This window comes from Lepisosteus platostomus, chromosome 6 (genome assembly GCF_059453375.1).
Source record: "Lepisosteus platostomus isolate fLepPlt1 chromosome 6, fLepPlt1.hap1, whole genome shotgun sequence".
In the NCBI taxonomy this organism is placed as follows: domain Eukaryota; kingdom Metazoa; phylum Chordata; class Actinopteri; order Semionotiformes; family Lepisosteidae; genus Lepisosteus; species Lepisosteus platostomus.
The window spans coordinates 50,574,004-50,589,710 of record NC_142616.1 but is presented as its reverse complement, the minus strand read 5'-3'; the positions used below and the strand labels follow the sequence as shown (position 1 = coordinate 50,589,710).

The 15,707-nt window shown below is 36.4% G+C and overlaps 1 protein-coding gene across 1 annotated transcript; it reads right to left on the bottom strand.

The window, feature by feature from the left end:
- Positions 1–186: 186 nt before the first annotated feature.
- slc2a9l1 (solute carrier family 2 member 9, like 1) lies at positions 187–15,343 on the bottom strand. Its single transcript, XM_088636234.1, has 12 exons — positions 15,254–15,343; positions 13,569–13,664; positions 13,071–13,231; positions 12,543–12,667; positions 11,014–11,143; positions 10,589–10,737; positions 9,750–9,937; positions 3,465–3,575; positions 3,003–3,104; positions 2,631–2,706; positions 2,349–2,476; positions 187–1,839 (listed from the first exon to the last, which is right to left on the bottom strand). Exons 1-12 carry the CDS (start codon positions 15,275–15,277, stop codon positions 1,636–1,638), a joined length of 1,494 nt encoding a protein of 497 aa, XP_088492360.1. The 5' UTR covers positions 15,278–15,343; the 3' UTR covers positions 187–1,635.
- Between the last annotated feature and the right edge of the window lie 364 nt (positions 15,344–15,707).

Sequence of the window (15,707 nt, the reverse complement as noted above, 5' to 3'; positions counted from 1 at the left end):
GTACCTGGCAGCCCAGCTGCCTACCCTGTGAACAGCTGTGTGCAATTAGTAAGGCAGCCAATGAAAATAGTAACTGCCCTTTTCCCCTCAGACGGGGCAAGACTGGAATGTGTGACGCGGCAGGAGGTTTTTACAATATCGTCGAAGACCGATCAGAATGAAAGTGTTACTGTGAAGCCTGTTTTATTAAAGTGAATACAGAACCGTTACACACAGGTCATGTGGAAGCAAGGTCCAATACAAGTGTCTAATGAAACAATGAAAATAGGGTTCAAGAAACATGAGTGGGACTTGGGGTGTATTAAGGACAAAACACAGGAAATGTTTCTGTACACAATGGGCTGTCTTTTGAAGCTGCTAGGAGTTTCAAAAGCACATTCCCTGTGTTTTCTCAGAAAAGCAAGTAAAATGGGCTTAATGATCTCATCTTACTTGCAACTTTCCTTAAATGCTTACAAATTAGATGAAGAATAATAGCACTCAGCACTCACCAAGACAATGTTTAAATTGAGCATCAAGTCAATATGAAATCTGTTTCACATGGAAAGAGCATTGAAATTTTCTTTCTGTTCTCCACATGCTCAACATACACACAGTTATTCTTATTCCCATTACAATTTGGGTAATTGCACTGTGTTTGGAAAGACAAATTGTGTCCTGGAGTACAAAGAAAAGCTATGCATTTCTTATGCAGAAGTTCTAATTAATCCACAACTAATCCTTCAGTGTAGTACCAGATAATGGGAAGCAGCATTGCGATATCAAATCTAATGTTTGAAAGATAAGGTCAATCATTTTCCACCCCGAATTTACACTGCGCACCAAATACATTTATCTGCAAATTAAGCACTCGAACAGGAGGCAGCTGCTCAGCACTGATAAGGTAACTCTCTAAATGTCTCCCACAGAAGCTTTCTTGGATTTAAGGTCTGACTCTCTTTTGCACAACTAAGCTTGTATTCTACAAGTTCACAGTGGTATTTACCTTAGTAACAGGGCCTGACAATGTAGTAAAATATAGTGAGGTTGTGGTAAAGCACAGAGAGGTATGGTAAACCTGGGGCTCATTTAAAAGTTAAAATAACTGAAAAGAGATTTAAAATGTCCATTCAAATCTGTATTTGTGACAATCTGTTTTGCACATAAGTACAATTATTTTATTTCAAATGACATTAAAAAATTTCAGCCTTATTTGGAAACAATTCGTATAATTGAATTTGTTACCTTTATTTTAAGATAAAAACCATTTGAAATCAACAAATAAAAAAAATCACACAAATAATTTAACAATATTTGTTTATGTAGCCATTGCTTTCTTTATGGAACAAATCTCCAGTAGTTTTGAAATATAAGAAGTTGAATGTGTCGGCAAATAATTAACAAATAACCTATTATCCACACTTCTTAGTTTTGAACACATACTGTATAATAATTCCGTCAACTTATGAAAGTTACTAAGTTGTCTTTGCTTACATGTAAACAGCCTTTTGATCGCACTTTTGCAATAAACTGCTGCAAAATTCCCATTAAACATATTTTTGTATAATACTTTATATAATATAATTAATATAATATAATAATTTTAAATTAATGTAAACTTAAGTATATGTGCATGTAGATGCTTAATGTAACATTTTACAGCCTTGTTGCTATAATCCATTCATTGTCTTCATTTCCATTTTTAGTACACCAGTGTCTGTGCACATTTATCTTCTTAAAGTCCTCCGATATTTCAAGGACTGTTTTACCCTTTGTTTCTGGTACAAAGAGAAAGACATAAACTCCAGCCCCAAGACAAACACTTCCAAAAAACAGAAAGCTGAAGTGCTTCAGAGAATCCTACAACAAAAAACAGAGCAATAACTGTGAGAAAAGGTGCTCTTATAAATTATTTCATTTCTACAGTATTTACTTATAACACTAGAATTATAACAAATTATAACACTAGAAACATTACATACTACTATACGCACCTTACCTGTACACTGAAACCCTTACAAAGATTTATCCAAGGCTCAATTTTTTTTTAACTCAGTTCACCTTCCATTAATGGATGGTGTCTTAAACACAGATCACTTAGGTACAGTACACTAAGTTTTGACACTGTAGCACTTTTCGAGCTATATAAGCCCTAAGCTTCATAACAGTTTACAGAATTATTAAAAATTCAGTTCATCTAAGCATAATGAAAGCTGTGGATGTAGTTCTTAATGTACATTCTTATATTGTACGTGCTCTGACTCTTTTCAAAAATGATTTCAAAGTTACAATTGTAATTATTTTTTCACTCCAAAATATTGACATTCCAATTAGATAAATATTGAAATGTTTCCACCTCTGAGACTTACAATCAAGAATGGAAAAGCCACTACCAGCACGGAAAAGCCCACCCATCTCAAGATTCCAGTGAAGACAAAAGCCGCAGGTCTTGAAGACTGAATAAAGATCTCATGAGAGAGTGATGGTAACACACTGGCTAAAACACAAAACAAGAAAAAATATTCTTACACATTACATGAGGGACTTAAGACAGAGGCAGTGAGTGGAACTCTGGAAGTGGCGCAGAGATCCATTGCTGGTTCACCAGTAATAATGTAAAGGAATGTGTTATTGTGTTTAAAAGAACCTACCTGGCCCACCTCCAAAACATATAACAAAAAGAAAAATTAGGCACACTGTGCTGTATGGTATCCAAGAAATAGTCTCCTAAAAAAACAAATATATCAATGAGAATATGGATTATAACCTGAATAACAGCAGGTTAGGTTCCTGAAGACATATTTGTGTTACATATCATAGCAGAGGGTAAACATCATTGTTTCTAAGCACATTAAAAGTCATTCTTCAGATGAGAAAAAACAAGAAAAGAACTGAAGCCTCATCCTCCACATCCTCTTCTGAGCACAAAATAAAGTCTTTGTAGTGCTTAAAATTAAGAAGAGGCCCTCTGCCCTTGAAGTCTGCACTAGTCACTAGAAAACTCAAACCAAAGAAATGCTTACCCTCAGATAAAGTGTCACTGTGATTAATGTCATTATTAAGGACATACATATAAATCCCTTCCACAACAATGCTCTTCTCCCTGTGTTTTCAATGAGAAATGCCTGTGGAGAAAAATGCACTTCTAAGTAAATCCTTTTCTTTGCCACCAACAAGCAAACAAAATATGTTTCTTAAAGTTATATAAACGAACTTTCTTTTCTCTAAAGAAGAGGTAGAGTGTACCAAAAAAGCTCAGAAAAATGGAATGATTCACTAATACCATAAATATTTTCAAATCTTAAAAGCAAATGCATATAAACTCCTTAGCAATTTCTTTCTCAAATAAGTTTGATTAATTAGCAGACAGAAAAAGAATTCAGGCTGCATTGATTGTCAGAAAATAGTATAACTCCAAAAGGTCAAGTTGTGTAAAACTGGTCAGCATTATATGAAGATCAGATGTTTTGCTCTGCACAACTTACACATGTGATTGTAGTGAGGACTTCAGAAACTCCTATACCAAGTGTGACATACCGAATGTTATCCTCGGAGATGCCAGCCTCATAAAACACATTGAAAGAGTAGGCACAGATCTGCAAAGCAATGAGAGAAGTTCACTGAACATCTGGCTTACTTCTCCCCTTCAACAAGCAGTCAAGAGGTTAAATAGCATCCATTAAAGCAAAAAAGGCCCATTTTGAGTGAACCTAAGAACATCCACTCTATGGAGGGAATGGAGTGCAAGTCACACAGAAGTGGCATTCCCTGAGTCTGTCAGATCCCTTCCTTTCAGAAAATGTATTTTTACTTCCAAATGCTTCCATTCCTTAATTGATATGGATCAGGGTATTGACTGCTTGAAGGAAAACAGCAGTTAAAGTGTTGATGGGCCCCAGGGCACCCAGCTGTCCATTCCTCCCAGTAAAAGAGAGGTAGCAAAAGTGGGGGAATCGGTTTTGAAAGGTACAGAGACAGTGGTGTGTGCATGGTGAAGAGGTAGTGTGTAGTGAAGGGGAGTCTTGCATGGTGTGTTGCCTGCCTGATGTCCAGACTGCAGACCTTCCTGCATGAGTGGACAGGCTCCTGGCCAGAGGTGAGATGGATCTAGTTGTCATGGTCCGTGTTGGAACAAATTACACAGGGAAAGGTAAGATGATAATTCTGTAAGACAGGTTTAAGTATTCAGCTGGAAAACCTACTGTAGGTGCCTACGTAACTACAACAGAAAACAATGGTTTAGGTTATTGGGGCTCTGTCATTTCATAACAACTGGGATCTATAAAAATGGGGCAGATTGCACTTGAACCAGTGGGGTGCCACTTGCGAGGTGTAAGTACCATGTTGTTGAAGAGTGTACTGTATGTGTCGTGTTTGGGAAGCGTATGTGTAGAGCTGTTGGTGGAAGGAAGCTCCCCACAGGTCGGCTTGAAATAAACTTATGACTGGACTTACTTATGACTGAAAGGATTAATATAAAACCACATTTTTTTGGAAAAACAGGCAGGAGTGGGGTGGAACTATATCTATATATATGGGATATACAGTATATATATCCCACCTTTATATAGCCTCCAATCTGGAGAACTGAAACATGAAGTCTTGGCAGTTTTACAATTCTATAATGGCTAAACTGGAAAATATAAGTTTTATGAGCTTAACAATAGGTACATTGTATAGACCACCTAATACAGACATGGGCACATGTAGCTTACTATTGATGAAATCAGGAAGGACTGTAGCAAAGATTTTGTAAAATAAGTTGGAAATTCCGATTTCTTCATATAAGGGTATCGTATAAGGGGAATACAGAACCTGATACTGATGGGGTTAAAATGGTTAATAATGTAATTTTAATCCAGTATATAACAGCATCTGCTAGGGAAGATGCTGTTATTGACCAACTCTAGTCTTTTGAAATATTCAAGATATATGGAATATATGAAATAGAATCACTAGGATCATGACCCTAATATGAAAATGTTTGATTCTCACTTCAAATCTCTAAAACTTCAGCCTAGAAATGAGGATTTATAATTTTAGAAATGCAGATTGTGAAGGAGAAAGGATGAGTTTACATGTGGCGAAATGGGATTAGATAGATTCAGAGTCAATAACTGAAGGATGGTTCATAGGCTCTAAAACTTTTCAACATTAAAACTCTAGAAAGTCTAGCAAGATATCCCCAAAAATGTTTATTGGGAAAACTGAGAGAAGAGAAATCAGAAGGAAAAGAGCACTCTACAGATTGTATCAAAGATATTAAAAATATCCCGAGCTACAGGTACAGTACAGATGGAAAAAGATTAGAATTCCCAAGACAGAAAGAAAATAAAATTGCAACAATAAAATTGGAAGTAATAGTTTATGAGAAAAGGGGGTTGATAACAGAATAGAAGTTAATAACATAGCTTTTATAATGTTACTATGTTATGCTAGGGGCTCCATCAGTATTTAGTAATATTAATGTAATTGACACACAGGGCCTATTGCAACATCCTCATCCTCAGCTGCATGCACAATTGCAACAAATAACCCTGAAGAACAAAGTTAACGGACCGGCAGATGACATTCATAGTAGAGTATTAAGTATTGAACATGGATGTTGTTGTATTAAACAGGATTTGAAGTGACTCTGAATCAGAACATTTAAATTATTTTAACAATGCTATGACTTTTATAACCTGGAACAATATTTCCAAATAAATATTTGTATGCCCTGATATGTACCTAATTGGATCTCTGCAGAAGGAAAAATGCTCCTATAGTGTCTGATAGATTGTCATTCCCACTATAATAAATAGATCACCTATTAAGAGATGCTTTGTTAGAAATAAGGGTGTAAAGTTAAAGAGAAACTACTTAAAGATACAGTGCCTTGCGAAAGTATTCGGCCCCCTTGAACTTTTCAACCTTTTGCCACATTTCAGGCTTCAAACATAAAGATATAAATTTTTTATTTTATGTGAAGAATCACCAACAAGTGGGACACAATTGTGAAGTGGAACGAAATCTATTGGATTTTTGAAACTTTTTTAACTAATAAAAAAATGAAAAGTGGGGCGTGCAAAATTATTTGGCCCCTTTACTTTCAGTGCAGCAAACTCACTCCAGAAGTTCAGCGAGGATCTCTGAATGATCCAATGTTGTCCTAAATGACTGATGGTGATAAATAGAATCCACCTGTGTATAATCAAGTCTCTGTATAAATGCACCTGCTCTGTGATAGTCTCAAGGTTCTGTTGAAAGCGCAGAGAGCATCATGAAGACCAAGGAACACACCAGGCAGGTCCGTAATACTGTTGTGGAGAAGTTTAAAGCCGGATTTGGATACAAAAAGATTTCCCAAGCTTCAAACATCCCAAGGAGCACTGTGCAAGCGATCATCTTGAAATGGAAGGAGTATCAGACCACTGCAAATCTACCAAGACCTGGCCGTCCCTCTAAACTTTCAGCTCAGACAAGGAGAAGACTGATCAGAGATGCAGCCAAGAGGCCCATGATCACTCTGGATGAACTGCAGAGAACTACAGCTGAGGTGGGAGAGTCTGTCCATAGGACAACAATCAGTCTTACACTGCACAAATCTGGCCTTTATGGAAGAGTGGCAAGAAGAAAGCCATTTCTCAAAGATATCCATAAAAAGTCTCGTCTAAAGTTTGCCACAAGCCACCTGGGAGACACCCCAAACATGTGGAAGAAGGTGCTCTGGTCAGATGAAACCAAAATCGAACTTTTTGGCCACAATGCAAAACGATATGTTTGGCGTAAAAGCAACACAGCTCATCACCCTCAACACACCATCCCCACTGTCAAACATGGTGGTGGCAGCATCATGGTTTGGGCCTGCTTTTCTTCAGCAGGGACAGGGAAGATGGTTAAAATTGAGGGGAAGATGGATGCAGCCAAATACAGGACCATTCTGGATGAAAACCTGTTGGAGTCTGCAAAAGACCTGAAACTGGGACGGAGATTTATCTTCCAACAAGACAATGATCCCAAACATACAGCAAAATCTACAAAAAGGAATGGTTCACAAATAAACGTATCCAGGTGTTTGAATGGCCAAGTCAAAGTCCGGACCTGAATCCAATCGAGAATCTGTGGAAAGAGCTGAAAACTGCTGTTCACAAACGCTCTCCATCCAACCTCACTGAGCTCGAGCTGTTTTGCAAGGAAGAATGGGCAAGAATTTCAGTCTCTCGATGTGCAAAACTGATAGAGACATACCCCAAGCGACTTGCAGCTGTAATCGCAGCAAAAGGTGGCTCTACAAAGTATTAACGCAAGGGGGCCGAATAATTTTGCACGCCCCACTTTTCATTTTTTTATTAGTTAAAAAAGTTTCAAAAATCCAATAGATTTCGTTCCACTTCACAATTGTGTCCCACTTGTTGGTGATTCTTCACATAAAATAAAAAATTTATATCTTTATGTTTGAAGCCTGAAATGTGGCAAAAGGTTGAAAAGTTCAAGGGGGCCGAATACTTTCGCAAGGCACTGTATGTACGGTGAAGCTGTTACAAGCAGTTTCATAATTCTTGAAGAAGGATATTCATGAAACTCAGGACCAAGTCAGAAACAGTTAAGCAAAAGTTTAACAAGTGAACAAATCAATTAAGGTAACCAATCAGCTCTGGAGCTTAAGAGCTGAGCTGGAACAAAAGACATCAGACACAATGATCCCCCTAGGACAGGAACTGGAAACCAGTGACCTGCACAATACTCTGTTGAGTGCAATAATCTGAAGAAAAATATCTGATGGAGTTAGTTACTTATTTGCAGAGGAAGGTAAACGTGAATAAGGAATTAGTTTATTTTGGCTTGAATTTTACCATGCGGTGTTTCACATTGGCTTTAATCTTCAGCCTGGTACCTTCAGCCAGATTGTAAAGGTCTGAAGGTATTGTCTCATTGGTTCATAATAAAAATAAGGTTTTTTATTCTTACATCCCTTGCTGGGATATGTGAACTGTCATTTAGGATGAGAACTGTAACCATAATTTTGAGAATTATAAATGAAGCACCACTTTATAAAAAGGGAAAAACAAATTCAGGAAACTAGAGACAAACCTGTCTTTCTTCTATTAATGGCGATGTTATAGAAACAATAATTAGAGCTACACTAAAATAATACTTGTAAGAAAATGCATATTTAAAAGTAGCATACATAGATTTGGAAAGGTAGGGTCTTGTTAAACATATTTACTAGAATGTTTTGGACAAGTAACCTAGATTAGTGATAACACTAAATCATATGACACTGTTGTGTGCTAGGAGGTATACTATTTATACCAATATGGATTATGACGTAACCATTAAACATTCTGTACCTTTAAGCCAAATCATGCCAGTAGGGAGGTAATTTCAGTATTGAAGCCAGAATAGCTCATCAGGCTACAGTTTATCCTGGTTTCCATGGCTTTAAATGGACAGAAAGCATGTGACACTTGGATGAGATACCGGTCTACTGCAGAGCCTAACCCCTGCAAATGCTGGTCCCTGTTTATACAGCTTAACCAGGCCAGTAAGTGGTGGTAAATGACACAGGCATCATACCTGGCTCCAGTATGTCTAGAGCATTGTTTAGGTTGGAGATGTTAGATCAGGTCATCGTTTTTGAAGTGTGTTGTCTACAGCTACCCATAAATATAAAGTCTGTTGCAAAACAGAACTGGAATACGGGATGACCTAATTCAGTTTCAAAGGTTTCTAGGAACAAATGATTGGAGGTGATGCTCCCCAGCTATATATACCTGTACATACTGAAACCTTTCCTTTTGAGTTTTATCCCCTTTTGGGAGATACAATTAATCAGAGACCTGTGTAAAAGATGCCCAAAAAAGGTAAACTAAAGGTTGAGAGGTCAGTCTAGGAAGACCAGAACAGTATCAGTAGTACTGTTGACTTCTCTCTCTTCTTCTCTCTCCTTGGGATATAAAGAAGCAAAGCACTGTGGGTGTGTTCTGTCCTATAGGTCAAAGCTCTAGAAATTCAAGCCTACTCTTTGAGCACTGAAACCTAACAGGTATCTGTGATAAATCAATACATCAGAACTTAATTTAGGAACCAAGGCTGATATTTTTACGTTTTTTGCTCTGGAAACCTGTGCTACCCCCTAAACTGTTAAATTGACTATTTTATTAAATACATTTTCTGATGTACATTTACAACTCATTTGCAATTTGTTTTATAATATGATTGCAGTAGCACATATATACAGTGACATAGTGATGTGTTATCCATCCTGTTTTTTGAAGGATGCCAAGAAATTATTTTGATTTTGTTTTTCAAGGATGGTTCTCTAGATTTTTTTCTATGTTTTCTACATCTGCAGGATGTGTATTTGATGATGAAATGCTCACAGGCTAAATTGAAAAATATGTTGTTCAGCAGAACTTCATATAAATAAAGGTAAAAAAAATAATTATATGTCTATAAAAATGGCAAGAGCTGTATTGGACTACATAACTCAAAACTACTCAGTCTTGTGACTTTATATTGCATTTCAGATGTTTTTGCCAACTGTCTCAAGAATTATTTAATTGTTTGACAGGACTATGATACCAATTAATAGTTTTCAACTGTAAACAACTCATCACAAAATGAATTAAGAGGGTTGCTTGTTGAGTACCCCTGCCTTCACTTAATCCAACATTAAAAATAAAAATTAAAAACTAACAGTGTAAAGCTGGTTCTTACAGAGCACTCTGGAGTGTCTGTTTTTTTCCCCTTTGGTTCATTGGACTATACTGCAGAAACACACTCACCGCAGAGATGCCACAAAACTGAATCGCAATCAAAACAACCAACATGGTCAAGAGTTGCCAGCGTGATTCTCTGTCTTTCAGGAGCTCGAAAAGGCTTTTCGGTTTTTCCCCATTTATGGCAGCCTGCTCTGCCAGCATTTCTTCAATTTCAACCTTAAAATCCCTTTTCCCCCAGAGTCTCTGCAGGGCTGAAAGACAGAATGCCTGGCAGTGAGTTAAGCCACAAACTTGCAGTGCAAACGAACAAGAGAGGGTGTGTCTGGCAGAAAAAAAAACATCCATGTTTAATTTAATCAAAGCTTCAACCTGCTGGGCCAAGGGAAGACAGCTCTACATAGGTCACTTTTGTTTTTACACTACGCCGATAGATACTTTATTGATCCCATGAGGGAAATTGCAGTGCAACAGCAGCTTAACATAGACAACACAGACACAGTATAACAAATGATACAATAATAATAATACAATACATACAATACAATCAGTACAGTGAGAAGTGCACTAAGAAGAGTTACTCACAGCCCAGAACACGCAAAGAACAAACCAGAATAGAACAGTACACAAAAAAGTCATATTGCACAATATAATATACAATATAAATGTATTGCACAGGTCCCTGGCATATATTGCACAAAAATGGTTTTAAACAGGAAAAGAAAAAGAGCAGATGTATCAGTTTACTGTTTAGTCCAGAAACAGGTCACTGTCAATGTCACCTCTGCCAAAACGCAAGGTGGATGCGTTGTACAGTCTTATGGCAGAAGGCAAGAATGACCTTTTCCAGAATCAACTTAATTAAAGACAAAACAGTGAAAATATGACAACAGTTTCTAAATTACCTTTTCTGCACATTTCTTCATTTCCTTTGTCAATTAATAAGTATCTGGGGGCCTCTGGGAGAAAAGGAAGAGCGACAAGCTGGAGAATGGAAATGAAGGAGGCGCAGCAAAGCAGAATATGCCACAAGTCCTCTTGGCCAAGTAATTCACTGAAATATACAATTTCATTAAATACAATTCTTGATATGTTGTATACTTAAAATGCACAGTACACTGTTATTTGATTTTTAAGCCACATTTTGAGCCACCATTTGAAAATCTCATAAAATATATGAATAATCGTTTTTATCATTTAATCTTGTATTGTTATGGTGGGAAACCAATATCCATAAGAAGCCCTTGTGGGCTGCACAAAAAAGAACATCTTTATCCATTTCCAGTTTTGTTTTAACTAAGTGATCTAAAACCACATACATTTATTTTACCTGAGACCAACAAGTTGTCCAAAAAGTTTGCCAAGTGAAGTGAAAGTAGCTGCCGTCATGGTCGTCAGACCTCTGAGCTGTTTAGGCGAACTTTCTCCAAGATACATCAAGTGGATGTTAAGGCCTAGCCCTTAGAGGTTCACACAGAAAATTGGTATTCATTTAGCTCCCCTGATTGTATATAAAACTCATAGATCAACACTGAGTAAACCATTTCCATTGAATATAATAATGAATGTACAAGTAGTGGACAAAAAAAACACCACTGGAACGTAACTTAAGAGGGCGTAGGGACATCACGTGTCGCCAATCTGTCATGTTTGTGCCCTTTCATAGAGTCTACTGGTGTCAGAGATTCTGCAGGAAGGCTGAGGCAGCATAGGAAAACAATGTCTCAGGCGTCATTCCAGAATATCACATACAGTACATGCTTGATTCAGATGTGGTGACTGAGAAGGACTGACATATGGATACCATCAGTGTCATAGTTAGAAAACTACTGGGCAACAACATAAGCTCTGTGGATGGGGACATTGTCATCCTGAAAGACACCCCTTCTGGCAGGAGAGAAATGCTACAACATGCTGACCTTGAGTTGACTTATAGGAAATGAATGGACCCAAACCCAGGAAAGTATACCCCACATTACAGAACTATGAGAATCTTCACTGTTGCAACCAAATATTTTGATACCAAATATGCACTTGTCCATTTGTCAAGAACATAGTAGGGGGTGATTCATCTGACCATATCACACTTCCTCACTGCTCAGTGGTTTATTGCCTATTCTCTTTGCACCACTGGACTCACAAATATGCACTTCAAGGTGCAACCTGACTTTGGTATCCTGCTCCTGACAATCAAACCCCAACAATCACCCCTCCTTCAAAGTCCCTGAGGTTCCTGTTACAGCCATAACTATAAGCAACCAAGTGAGTTCAGCATTGTTATACATGACTCTGAGCATGCTGGGATGTTATCTGCTTAATTAACACACGTGCCACACCTGTGTGGAAGACCTTACCTTCAATATACCTGGTGTCCCTCATTGACCCAGGTGTTTCCTTTTTTTGTCCACTACCTATATAGGACTATGCAATACTTAAAGAAACAAGAGTTTGGGGATTTCTCTCTCAAGGCATTTGATTCTAATTTATGTAATGAATCCAGGGCAACTGCTTAAACTCAGGTAATTGGGAAAATAAATTTAATGTTTCATGATCTATCAATCTATATTTGTGTTCTATCCACACAACATTTTTGCTGGGTCTCTACTTAATTTTTAAAACACCGCACAAAGCAGAGTTTATACTCAATGTGCAATAATTGATTGCCTGATTTTGGCAAATTAAAATACTGAATTATCTATATAAATGTTTTGTTACTTTTTTTTGTCTTATACTGTATAATGTATACCATGAAAGGTGGTGGTCTTGTTCATTTTGACTGGGGTATGGACTGTATAGCAAGTGTTCCTCCTTTCCTTGAAGCAAATTTTATAGCTACACAGTAAAAAAACAGGTGCGTACCTGCACTGAATCCATACAGGAATCTCGCCACCAAAATCATTTCAAAAGAGTTGGCTTTCCGACTTGAGCCCATTATTGCAGCAGTAACAATGCTGAGAATGCTGTTGTATATCATAGATTTCTTTCTACAATGAAGAACAGCCATTAGCAGTTCATGCTTTCTGTAAGCATGAATGATAACATATCCTGTAGATTTAAAGTCCACTGTCCAAAATTTTCAACACAAATATATGTAAATAAATAGTAAAAGTTTTATACAGTAATTCATAGGGAACTGAAAGAGTCTTGGCTGGTACTGTAGGTATTCAAATTAAATTAATTGAGTCTGTATTGAAGGAATTATGTATTAATTATGTTTGATAAAAAAAGACTATATTTAATTAATGTCTCTGCAAAACCAGTTTTCAGGAGGTTAGCATTTTAAATGAATAGTTTACATTTACAAAAGAAAATATAAAACCCACAAAAGGAGACCTTCAAATAACTTTTGGATGCATATTTAATATTTAAGATTCTCAAATAACTCACCTTCCAAATTTCACGACAAAACATCTTATGCTTATAGATCCAATCAGGCCTCCTATAGAGTACATCGATACCAAAACAGACCAAATCAATTTTACACTTTCCCTCTCCATAGGCTTTCCATAGCGGGACATCCAACTTTCATTGATGAAATTCTGAATGAACTGAAGGGACACACGTAAGAAAAACCCTGAGATTAGAAAAAGTCACTATGCTCATGATTTTTAAATCACTCACTACACATACTTCAGATGTGTAGATGATTTTCATTTTTAATGCGGAATGTCATTAGTTGTGAAAAACATTCAATGTTTCATGATGATTTTGAGGCATTAATAAATGTATTCCAGATAACAGAATAATCTGCATAAAAGAAAAATGCATTTTAGGAAAACATGAACATTGTCATGATTTTGATTTAAGAAATGCTTTCTTTCCTATGTGCTATTAAAAATGACAATTCATTTACAATGAAAGAAAAAAACATCAAATATCTCTTACAGGTGAAGGTGAGTTGATAACAGTAATGTGAAATCCATTCTGAAATGATCCTCCAATTCCCAGGATTACTATGAAGATTATCACTTGACCACAGAGCTGAAAACACACCAGAAGGAATGAGCTTTCTGTTAGCAAAGCCCACAATGACCTTTATAAAGTTTTTATTCATTCATCCATTATCTAACTTTCTTATCCAATACAAGGTCGCAGGAAGGCTAGAACCTAACCTATTAAGCAATGGGCAGAAGTCCAGATACACCTTGGATGGGATAGCAGTCTATTGCAGGACATAAAGTAGGCAGACACAAACACACACTCACTCACACCAGGGCCAATTTTCCCAGAAGCCAATTAAACTACCAGTATCTTTGAACTGTGGAAGAAACTGGAGCACTTGGAGGAAATCCACACAAACATAGGGAGAACATACAAACTCCACACAGATAGCACCCCAGGTCCAGAATTGAACCCAGAGGTCCTGTCAGGCAACAATGCTTACCATTTCGCCACTGTGTCACAACCTGTTAGGTTTTTATTTTAATGATTTAAACATTTTAACCACTGTTACTTTTTTAAGTACAGTATAAATTCAGAGACGCTTTCTAAAATTGTATCTAATGAGCAAGCTTATTCAGTCATTTTATACTGTCACGGTAATCAAATCAAAGGTCTAAAATGACCGAAAAAATACAGCAATGAAAGAACCAATTAACATAATTTTGCACATTTTATATTTCACTGTGGAACTTCTGTGTCATACAATTCCCAAAATACAAAACAGCACAATCCAACAAATATAATAATTAAATGATGACGTTAGCACACTGCTTTTGTAGAGAGAACTTAATCACTCCATGAAATGAAAAAAGGTACATCTGTGTGACTGATTGCAGCAAGTTAGTGAAAGTAATGTTTAACATTCCTTTGTTCAAATTTTAGGTGAGTCATTCAATTTACTGATGCAACTGTGGAAAACAAGATGAATTGCATAACTTTTTCTTCAAAAATAACATCAACATTGGTTTATATTAAATAAAAGTTAGTGCATTCTATGTAAATTATTAGTCATCTTTTCTAAAGCCGTCACATTTACTCCTATTGCATCACAGTTACACTGTGGCCTCCTGGATTAGTCCTTCTGTCTAGCTTTGGATAATTCCGAGAAATGCTATGAAAAAAACAAATTTCATTGTTACCATGAATAAAACACACAACATAAATGCTTAAGCATCAAACTTAATCTAAATGCAATAGACTATAAGAACAGATTTGCCTTTTAATTAAGAATATGTTTTATTTTAATTAAAGCCACTTGTGGAAGTAAACAGTCTGCACACTATATAAATCGCAAGACGTACGTGAAGTTTGTAAAGCAAAATACCTAAAATACCTACTTTGCTACACCGTGCGAGATTTTAAATCAAAGTGACGAGGATGGTAATAGAAAGTGAGGCACTAAATCAGGTGTTTGAAGGACTATTGTGTATAGTATTTAAATTACAATGCATTGCCTTCAAATATTATTAAATAAAAGCTATGTTTTTTTTTTGTATAAAACACTGAGAGGTACAGTACATTGCCCAATTATGTTACTTTCATTAAATAATTATGAAATACAGTGAAACATTCCAGTATTTTTAAAGTTCAGTATTTTGGATCTCAAAGAGAAAATGTAGATTTCTTACCATGTGCTTCAGTAAAAACTCCATTTTTATTGCACACAGAGCCGATAGCACACCACCAGCAAGATCTCCAAATGTAGCTTGGCTAACAATTTAAACAAGCTCTGTTAGATATTATAAAAAGTAAGATTAATTTTTTATAGAATCGCCTCATCAGTCACGTGCTATTTCCCCCATGGACTCTTCACTGATAAGAACATTTTTTACAGTTGATCTTACACAATATTTTGAAATATATGGTTTTGTTAATGAAAATAAAGGACTCTGTATTAAAAATTATGTAAAGAACAATCTCAAACAATGTGTTAAAGATATACACAAGATTTTTCACGAATGGGACAAATATTGAAAAAAAGAACATATACAGACTCACAATACTTTTATTATTTTGCTAAAAGTAAACACATTTCTTCCGTGTAAAACATTTGTATGAGGAATGGGAGTGCGGAGTGAGATT

What these genes read in the sequence shown, in the direction of transcription:
- slc2a9l1 (XM_088636234.1), bottom strand. Translation starts at nt 15,277, where the DNA reads ATGGAGTTTTTACTGAAGCACATG. An exon ending in AGTTTTGTGGCATCTCTGCG is followed by an intron (nt 3,576 to 9,749) that starts GTGAGTGTGTTT and finishes ATTGCTTTGCAG; the next exon opens with ATCTGTGCCTACTCTTTCAA. An exon ending in TGGCTTTTCCATTCTTGATT is followed by an intron (nt 1,840 to 2,348) that starts GTAAGTCTCAGA and finishes TTTTTGTTGTAG; the next exon opens with GATTCTCTGAAGCACTTCAG.